The sequence below is a fragment of the Hemibagrus wyckioides genome, linkage group LG06 (genome assembly GCF_019097595.1).
Source record: "Hemibagrus wyckioides isolate EC202008001 linkage group LG06, SWU_Hwy_1.0, whole genome shotgun sequence".
Taxonomy (NCBI): Eukaryota; Metazoa; Chordata; class Actinopteri; order Siluriformes; family Bagridae; genus Hemibagrus; species Hemibagrus wyckioides.
The window spans coordinates 3,354,573-3,364,864 of record NC_080715.1 but is presented as its reverse complement, the minus strand read 5'-3'; the positions used below and the strand labels follow the sequence as shown (position 1 = coordinate 3,364,864).

The window sequence follows — 10,292 nt, the reverse complement described above, 5'->3', positions numbered from 1 at the left end:
ATACTATATAATACAAATCATATTTTAATTGGAAAAATTTTATTGGAGTGAATATCTCTTATTTTGATATTATTACGACGTATTTAGATTGATTTATTACATTTAACATGCCATTTGTTTCTATTATGTAGCATAATAATAATAATAATAAGAAGAAGAAGAAGAAGAAGAAGAAGTAGAATGTATTAAATGAATTTAAAAATTAAAAATATTTTTTTTCTCCAATGAGCTAGCCAGAGGTGAAATGAGGAAGAAACCTTAAGAGAAACCAGATTCAAAAGTTTCTCTAACTCTTTACTATTTAGCTAAATATCATCATCATCATCATTATCATCTTTATCATCTTTATCATCATCATCATCATCATCATCATTACCGTCCTGCGATAAATGCACAGAGGTCCAGTAGGGGGCAGTGTGATCCTCTTCAGCTGTATGTGATGCTCCAGAATCACAGTGGAATAAGAGTGAGCACGGCAGTCACTTTCGTTTTGCCACTAGCTGCTTACTGAAGTGAGGAATGAGGGTTTGATTTGGGACACACCCAGACCGCGGCCAGTGAGTGATATGGCATGTCGATGTGTTTTGTGCGCCGAGGATTAAACCGGATTTATTTACAGTCTAACACAAAACGCACGAGTTTCAGTGTGTGGTTTATCTTAAAGCTACATCCAAGCCTTTTTACCTGCATGTGTGGCTGTGTGTTTGGCTTCAGATAAATCATTTCAGCCTGCATCTGACCACAGTAGCGTCCATGACAGTCTCACTTATATATTTAGGAGTCGAGATTATTCTCGGTTATTGTTATTGATGCTGATTAACACCTCACTTCTCATCTGTTATCGTGCAGCTCATGCATTTATCACGTCTGAATCTAATTTAAATCAGTATTAAAGATGATAGCAGACACTCTAAAGACAACATAGTAATGGCCTTATCTCTTGGTTTATTTGCACAAGGCATCGAATACAACCTTGCAGCTCCACATATGAAAACCTGGACACGTCACTGAGATGACAGGTGAAAGCCCGTGTGTTGTGACGCAACACTCAGACGGAGGTGTTAAGGAAGAGGACACACACGAATCTGAGACATGCTCAGGACCTCCCAGTTCTGAGACGCAGGAACAGGATGCGAGTCTGACCTCTGACCAGGCCACGCATTCTGACAGGCGTCTCTGTAAAGGAGGAGCAGATAAACCGTACACGTGTCCGACTTGCAGCAAGACTTTTGCCACATCGTCACACCTGGCTCTCCACGTGTGCACACGCACCGGTGACAGGAAACATGAGAGAAGCAGGTACAGGTGCAGGAAGCACGCCTGTGCCAAGGCGTTCGCTCGGCCGTCTCAGCTGGTGCGCCACATGGCTGTCCACGTGGGTGAGAAACCCTTCAAGTGTCCGGATTGCGGCAGGTGTTTTGGACGTGGTTCGCACCTGGAGACCCATCGGCGGCTCCACACAGGTGAGAAGCCGTTCAAGTGCAGCGTGTGCGGCAAATCGTTCACACAGAAGTCCGGCCTCATCGTACACGTCAGAAAGCACACGGGCGAGCGGCCTTACAAATGTGACAAGTGCAGCGAGTCTTTTCGCACCGCGGCTCACCTTCTCTCCCATCAGGCTGTCGAGGCGGGAGAGGGCCGACACGCCTGCGCCACGTGCCGTAAGAGCTTCAGAACCGTTTCAGCGCTCAGGCAGCATGAGAAGATCCACAGAGAGTTGCACGATTCCTTCACACACACATGCAGCGTGTGTTCTGGTTCTTTCGTTTGCACCAGTGAACTTCACAGCGAGCTCCATGACACCGAGTCGGCCATGTGCGTCTTCCACTGCAGTGTCTGTAACGTGGTTTTCACAGACATGGCCACCTTTGAGAATCACTGTGAGAAGCATCAGAGAGAAAAAAATGTGTACGGAGTAGAGGAGCACGAGCTGGATGAAGAAGAGGATGAAGAAGAAGAGGAGGAGGCGGGAAAAAGAAAGAACAGTGCTCGAGACCCACCCTTTCGGCCACACGTGGCGACATCAGCGACACGCTACACGTCTGAGGTCAGCACACGCTCCAAAACCCGAGCCAGGAGCAGTGCAGAGGGATTAAATTGACTTTTTATTTACATTTGTCATTTCTTACACACCCTTGACTTATTTATTTATTTGTTTATGTATGTATTTATATATTTTTTTTTGTCAGAGGAACAGCATACACAATTTTCCCATTACCTCAAATGCAGAGACGTGTTCAGAGTCTAATGGTGCTGGAGCTACAGTATTACATTAAATTATGCCAGTTGCTAATTCGGAAGCTACAAATTACATGTTACTTATTAGCTACATTAGCTCTAGTACAAAAGTGAAGAAGCTAATTTTACACAATGACACCGAACACGTCTGAGCTGATCGACGTGTGTAAGGATTTTGAGGTCATGTGACACAGTTGTGTGGAGGTTTACTGCATTGTTTTAAACAGTTAATGTATGACTTGAGGTTTATAAGCTGAAAAATGATTATTAACCTGGAGATTTTATTGGGTTTAAAATCGTTCTTTCTGTGATATAACCAGCATGTTGTCTCCCCATAATTACAATGTTATGCTTCGTATAGAAACCGTGCAGCGATGCAGTAGCTGATGTAGCATAGCCCCGCTCTGTGATTGCAGATGTATTGACTTGTTTAAACAGGACATGTATATGTATCACGTGTATCATATGCATTGCTTTATTCAAGAGATTATATCTGTTATATGTGTCATATAGTTCAATATAAATCCATTTAATTCTATAATATTCTGTTATGTTCTCAGTCAAAACAGTGTAACAGCCACCACAAAATTCACACAGTTTTTAAAGCAAAGTATAACAGATCAGCATCAGAAGTATGAAATCTGATTGGTCAGAATAAATTGATTTATTCTCTACAACAGCAGCCTGCATCATGTTTATGCACTTGCTCTTTATTAATGTTATCGTTTCTATAGCAACAGCTCGCTCACGTCTGGGATAGTCCAGCTAGACGAATTAAAAAACGTGTGTAATTGTTGATACAATGCTGTTTTCTGTGATTTAAACTTTATTTATGAAAGGAGTCTGCAGTGTCGGAGGAAAAGATGTAACTTTAACTTTCCCCACATCTTCAGGACAGAGGAGTTTAAATGGATATGTAATGGATATGCAATTTGGAGCATGTAAAATGGGGGCGGAGTCAATACAAATTCAATCATTTATTACAATCAGTACTTTATCACTCCTTCTATTACATTTCTGAAAGCCTGTTTTTTCATGTTTAAAAGTAGAAGAATGTCTGTCAAAACGATGGTTTATTATCCCCACAGCAATGTTTTTTTTTATTATCTTCAATATTCGCCAAGTTCACGCCTCACACACTTTACATCTACACTATTATCGCCTTTGAGTTGTAATAGACGTCTAAAGCATTCAGATATGTGCTGGATTTCAGTTTTAGATTTCAGTTTTAGTTTCACTCTTTCGGACATCAGAGCAATAACACATGCAAAAACATGCTTATTTAGGAAAAATCAAACAAAACAAAACAAAACAAAAAAAAAACAAATTAGATCAGGTCCAAAGTGTGTTGTGAGCGAAGGAAGATTGAAGGTCAGTGACAGAGAGAGACAATCCTTTCCTTTTTTCCCTCAAATACTCAGAATCCATGATCGAAGAATTGTTTTTATTTTATGAGTTAATAAAAAATTGAGTACATTTGATCCAATTACAAGACAGTCATCATGTCAGTATAAAACCGTGTGTTTTGATTGGCTGAGAGCAGAACACATTATACACATTAGAGAAGTGCAGTAACTCTGAGTCAACAGTGTTTCTATATAAAATATCTGTTTGTAGGCTGAAGGAGTTAACAAAATGCTAAGAGTTAACAGTCCTGTAGTGGATGAATCCTGAGGCGAGGCGAGGCTCACCTCCACATGGGGAAGCGCTTTGACTTCATCTGTTAAAATGAACACAATTTATATCTTAGTAACAGTACCATAAGTGTTAGTCTTAAAAAAATAAACCCACACTCCGTTGGCATTTGAGACAGATTTTTGAACACTGTTAATGATATACGGTTATATATCCACATTACCATATTTAGCCATGCTTCATTTTCCTTGAATAAACAATATGTACAGAATAAAAACACTCCATGTCGTGCTGCTACAGGAAAATACGAGGCAGTGTGATGAAGTTCATTATTTTTCTACAATGTAACACAACGACCTGGAGATTTTTATTCACTTTATTCCACAACAATTCACCAGCAGTTACGATTTTTTGTTTATTTCAGAAACTTTATACTTTTAAACATTTATAATTACATATAATATCTGAAGCTGAGCCTGTTCTCACTTACATTACAAGCACAATCCTGTGAATTTATCAGACATATGCAGTTTTTTTGTTTTCTGTTCTATTGCACTGTTCTGAGATTTCTAATCCTAAACTAATCTGTGAGTTTGGAGATAAAAATTGTGTGTGTGTGTGTGTGTGTGTGTGTGTAAGCCTTGATTCACATGATCACTCGACAGTTCTGAAGGGTTTGGTCTGAAATGTTGTTACCTCAGAGAAAGTCGTCTCGTTCCTCCTCTTTATACTCCACTCTATAGTGATTGACATGTGACGTCTCCAAATAGGATTCCTCTGCAGTGTCATGGCCCCGCCCACACAGTCACCTTCCTCAACTCCCATTGGTCCGTCTAGCATGAACAGAGTCTGTTTCCAGTGAGTCGACCTACAGGGCGGATTAGAAACGTGTGGATTTAAAAGTGAAATCTTCCATGTTTCATTTTTCATGCCACAAAAGTAAAAAAGTATCTCTGTTATACACAGAAATATATATTACCAATAATAATAATGATAATAATGATAATATTATGCAGAACTATAAATAGACAAAAAGTGTATTATAAATAAAATACATTATTTTTTTTTATTTTTACATCATTTGTTTTGTTTATCATCAGCTCAGTATTGTAAACCTATTAATAAAAAGCTCTATAATTATCTCATTTTTTTTTTAAGTTCGCCATTAATTAAAACCATTAGCATTGACCATTAGTTAAGTCCCAATGCTAGGATCATATTAGCATGATTTTGATCTGTATTTATAAGCACAGACTTAATACTATTTTGAGCTGCAATGTGGAGGGCGGGCGGGGGGGGGGGGGGATGGAGGGCAGACATACTCAGCGTGTGGTCCAGTGTTGAGCTCCAGCGATGATCCTCCCTCGTCTAAACTGCGGAAGAATGTGCTGAACCAGGCAGTGAAGCCATGAAGAGTTCCAGATCTTTCTATGGTGAATCGGAACTCTCCTCTCAGCTTCTACACACACACACACACACACACACACACACACACACACACACACACACACAGTGAGCTCTGTAATCTAACACCTACACCAGTCCAGTCCTGAATGTATTATTCTCAGTACTGCAGACGAAATATAGATATGTTTTATCTGCATAAAAATGTGAAACTTCTAGAAACTTCTGCAAATGATTACATTTGTATTAACATCTACAACACTTATCATCTCACATTACATCTAAACACTTATCAGTGTTTAATTCCAACCTCGACATAAACATGCAGTGTATTTAAAGACAATATTATGACCACACATGATGACAAAAACAACTATCATGATACGGAACTCGTATCTGTGAACCAGGTACATACAACTGGTGTGTAAAAAAATTCCTATTATTCCTATCATGAGCTAATATTCATAGGTTACTAACTTCATTCACTAAGATTCATTGGTGACTCTTAATTAAGACACACAGGAGGACTGAATAGTTTACTTTGTCAACACAGACTGAAGATGTTTAGATGTTTTTACTTGTTAATTTTCTTTCTCCTGATCATGAGCTCCCGCTCTCACCTCCAGATCAGACACGCTCAGTGTGAGCATGTCCAGACTGATGACATCACACGGAGTGGAGAGACAGTCGTCAGGGTCGAGATGATGGCTGAACTTTGGCTTGGAGAAAAACTCCTCCTGAGCAACAGGCCTGAGACACACACACAAACACACACACACAGACACACACACACAGACACACACACACAGACACACAGACACACACAATAATCAGATATAAAACACACTCCACACATAATATTGATTTTATTGACAATTGAAAATACCCTTTAACCTTGTTTTTCACACCAAAATCAGAGTTTACATAATACAAATATTATATTATAAGATTCTGTATCTAAATGTCTAAGTGATCATTTTGAAAATTCTTCACTGCATCAAAGAAACTAGAAATAATAAACTGTTATGTATTGGCTAATTTGTTTGCTATTTTCTGCTAAGAGTAAAAAATACAGCTGAAGATGACGTGGTGAATTTAGTCTGCATCTTTAATCTATTTTACTTTAACAGCAGAGTATTCATACTGTAAAGTCTATGCTTTAAACAGGGATTTGTAATACTGTGAAAAACAAGAGACTCTTTCCATGTGTTGGGAAAGTGTTTGTGAAGTTTTACTCAGATTCAAAGGGGCTGCTCCTGCCCTAGTATCCTTAAAAGATTGATCTATCCAGCAGCATGGTTACATAAAGGTTACTTGGAAATCATTTGTCTCATCTTACACTAGTTCATTTTTATCTTGAGAGAGTTCTCACCCCCAAAACCACTGAAACCAATTAGACCCGAGTTCCCACCCTCCAAACCTACTGTCACTAATTATATCAGAGCTCCTACCCCCAGAAATACTTTAACCAATTAGAACAGAGTTCCTTCCCCTAAAACTAGTGTAACCAATTAGACCTCAGTTCCCGCCCCCAAAAGTTGCTGAAACCCAAATGAGGATGGTTTCCCTTTTGAGTCTGGTTCCTCTCAAGGTACCTCTCATACCATCTAAGGGAGTTTTTCCTTGCCACAGTCGCCTCAGTCACCTCAGGCTTGCTCACTAGTGATGATTTTGTCGAACATCTAGGACTTTTTACACTATGTTTTTTTGTTTCTTATGTTCTGTAAAACTGCTTTGAGACAATGTTCATTGTTAAAAGCGCTATACAAATAAAATTGAACTGAAACCAATTAGACTACAGTTCCCACCCTCCAAATCTACTATAACCAGTTACCTCAGAGCTCCCGCCCTCCAAAACCACTATAACCAATTAGAACTTAGTTCCTGCCCACCAGGGTTACTGTAACTAATCCAAAAATTTTATGGACCTATTTGTGTAGGATTTATGTTTGTGTGTTAGCTGCTGGACTTTATCACTTTATGGACTTTATGTGTCTAATGTGTTTACGACATTAAAAAGAATTTATTTAGAAGATTTCTGTGTTGTTATCATCACTTCATGCTGTTTCTCTCAGGTTCTCATGTTTGTAATGAATGTAATGAGTATAATGTGTGATATAAAACAGGAACATCGTCACATGATTAATATCCAGTGTGTGTTTTTAGAGTGTACTGTGTCAGGACGGTCAAACACAGAGTGACTGGCATTTCCTTACTGCAGACAGCTGAAGTCCAGGCCGTAGATATTTTCCCAGAATTCCATTTTCTGGCTGTAGTCGGCATGGGCCTGACAGGGAACGAGGCACAGTGAGGCGGATGAAGGCCACATCATACCTCCATCCTTCAGCCAGCGATCCCGCACACGGAGCACAGACTCCACCATGAACTCAAACTGTAGCGCAAACAACCAAATGAGCTTGAGCTTAACTCTCTCTCTCTCTTTCTCTCCCACTCACCCACCCTGTCTAACTATCTCTTTCTCTCTCTTTCTCTCCCACTCACCCACCCTGTCTAACTATCTCTTTCTCTCTCTCTCTCTCATTCACCCTGTCTAACTATTTCTCTGTCCCACTTACTCACCCTGCCACTATCTCTCTCTCACTCACTCTCTCTGTCTAACTCTTTCTCTTTCTCTCCCTCTCTCGCTCTCTCTCCCCCACCCACCCACCCACACACACACACACACACACACACACACACCCACCCACCCACCCACACACACACACACACACACACACACACACACACACACACACACACACTCTCTCTCTCTCTCGGTTTATACCAGTAGGCAGTTCCCCATCCACTCTGAGACGATGACATCCACCTTGGACGGAAGCATCAGATCTTCAGCTCTGGAGTGAAATACGCTCACGACGCCATCACACCCGTTCAGTTTCACCAGTTTCTCAGTGTGTTCAGCCACCGAGCTCGCTTCCACCGCATACACCTGCAGAAAGAGGTGGAATAAAACACGAATGAAGTGGCTTCAGCACACAAATGAATAAACTTGACCTAAGTGAATGGTGTATAATCAAGTTTAGATCTGATGTGACACTGTAGTGCTTTTACTTTATATTACACTGAGCATGCTACAGAACACAACATGATTACATCACTGCTGATTCTTTCTGGATTCTGATTGGTCAGGTGTCATTTTCTAACACTGTGCAGGTTTAAATTAACATGCTCATTATACAAGCTACATACAGATAGAAAATGCATTATTATTTAATAAATTGCTGTGATATAAGAGGAATGAAACGCTGTGTTATTCACTTCTTAATCTTTACAGATGCATTAATCACACCTCTTTTCTGATTAAGGCCATAACAGCACATCTTAAAGATCGGGAATCACTTATAGATCCGGGATTAATAGTCTCCTACACACATTTACATCATCACTTAGTCAGGGTTTTGGTGTTTATTAAAGCCAGTAATGTCAGTAATTAATAATATATAAACTAAAGAGTTGTATTAAAGGCAGAGGTTTAATCCTGCTGTGTGTGTTTGTGTGTTTTCTGTATTTACAGCTGCAGGCTGTGCTAAACGGGCACAGAAGATGCTGATGATTCCAGTACCGCATCCCAGATCCATCACCACTTTCCCCTTCAGGGCGGTGCTGTTGCTCACGATCACCTGTCTGTAGGTTTCGGTACGCGGACGGTCCGAGAGCATCTCCAGGTGAAGTTTCTGAGAGACGAACATGACAGGATGGGATTTTTAGTAGTGTGATCAAATCACAAAAGGTATGTTGAGAATAACTTTTTTTATTATTTTAACATTTTTATTCTTTTGCATTTCTTCTTGCAAACAGACATCACTGCAAATGTTCCAGCAGTTAACAGGCTCATCTAGGAAAAAAATATCTGTTGCTTGTCTAATTTACGTTTTTTTTATTAAGAAATATAAGCAGTTTGATATTTATAATTATAATTTATAATAAAATATAATAAAGATTAGTGCTAATAATGCATCATGTAGCTATAATCTCTCTCTCAGCTTCAGCATTGTTCACTTGTGTATCAAAGGAGATATACATAGATCAGGCATAACATTATGACCACCTGCCTAATATTGTGTTGGTCCCCCTGACGGCCCTGACCCGTCCTGCACTGTGTATTCTGACACCTTTCTATCAGAACCAGCATTAACTTCGTCACAAGAGCTGCAGTTTTGGAGATCACAATCACAATTTGGTCATTTTGGTCAAACTCACTCAAATCCTTACGCTTGTTCATTTTTCCTCTTCTAACATCAACTTTGAGGAGAAAATGTTCACTTGCTGCCTAATATATCCCACCCACTAACAGGGGCCATGATGAGGAGATACTCAGTCTTATTCACTTCACCTCTCACTGGTCATAATGTTATGTGTTTTCGGTGTATATACACTATATTGCCAAAAGTATTTGCTCACCTGCCTTGACTCGCATATGAACTTAAGTGACATCCCATTCCTAATCCATAGGGTTCAATATGACGTCGGTCCACCCTTTGCAGCTATAACAGCTTCAACTCTTCTGGGAAGGCTGTCCACAAGGTTTAGGAGTGTGTTTATGGGAATTTTTGACCATTCTTCCAGAAGTGCATTTGTGAGGTCACACACTGATGTTGGACGAGAAGGTCTGGCTCTCAGTCTCCGCTCTAATTCATCCCAAAGGTGTTCTATCGGGTTGAGGTCAGGACTCTGTGCAGGCCAGTCAAGTTCCTCCACACCAGACTCTGTCATCCATGTCTTTATGGACCTTTGTGCTTTGGTCACTGGTGCACAGTCATGTTGGAAGAGGAAGGGGCCAGCTCCAAACTGTTCCCACAAAGTTGGGAGCATGGAATTGTCCAAAATGTCTTGGTATGCTGAAGCATTCAGAGTTCCTTTCACTGGAACTAAGGGGCCAAGCCCAGCTCCTGAAAAACAACCCCACACCATAATCCCCCCTCCACCAAACTTTACACTTGGCACAATGCAGTCAGACAAGTACCGTTCTCCTGGCAACCGCCAAACCCAGACTC

The 10,292-nt window shown here is 40.3% G+C and overlaps 2 protein-coding genes across 3 annotated transcripts in view; one reads left to right on the top strand and one right to left on the bottom strand.

Annotated features, from left to right (window-relative positions):
• Window positions 1-458: 458 nt before the first annotated feature.
• On the top strand, window positions 459-3,182 carry LOC131355134 (zinc finger protein 239). Its single transcript, XM_058393392.1, has 2 exons — window positions 459-557; window positions 959-3,182. The coding sequence occupies exon 2, from the start codon at window positions 1,013-1,015 to the stop codon at window positions 2,099-2,101; it is 1,089 nt and encodes a 362-aa protein (XP_058249375.1). The 5' UTR covers window positions 459-557; window positions 959-1,012; the 3' UTR covers window positions 2,102-3,182.
• A 486-nt stretch (window positions 3,183-3,668) lies between these two features.
• prmt2 (protein arginine methyltransferase 2) overlaps window positions 3,669-10,292 on the bottom strand; it is a 14,544-nt gene continuing 7,920 nt past the window's right edge. For both annotated transcript variants that reach the window (XM_058393391.1, XM_058393390.1), the window contains 7 exons: window positions 8,811-8,972; window positions 8,063-8,227; window positions 7,494-7,669; window positions 5,898-6,027; window positions 5,196-5,332; window positions 4,570-4,741; window positions 3,669-3,958 (listed from right to left, as the gene is read on the bottom strand). In XM_058393391.1, coding sequence (XP_058249374.1) covers window positions 3,926-3,958; window positions 4,570-4,741; window positions 5,196-5,332; window positions 5,898-6,027; window positions 7,494-7,669; window positions 8,063-8,227; window positions 8,811-8,972 — 975 coding nt within the window. In that variant the 3' untranslated portion in view covers window positions 3,669-3,925. The remainder of the gene's footprint in view (window positions 3,959-4,569; window positions 4,742-5,195; window positions 5,333-5,897; window positions 6,028-7,493; window positions 7,670-8,062; window positions 8,228-8,810; window positions 8,973-10,292) is intronic.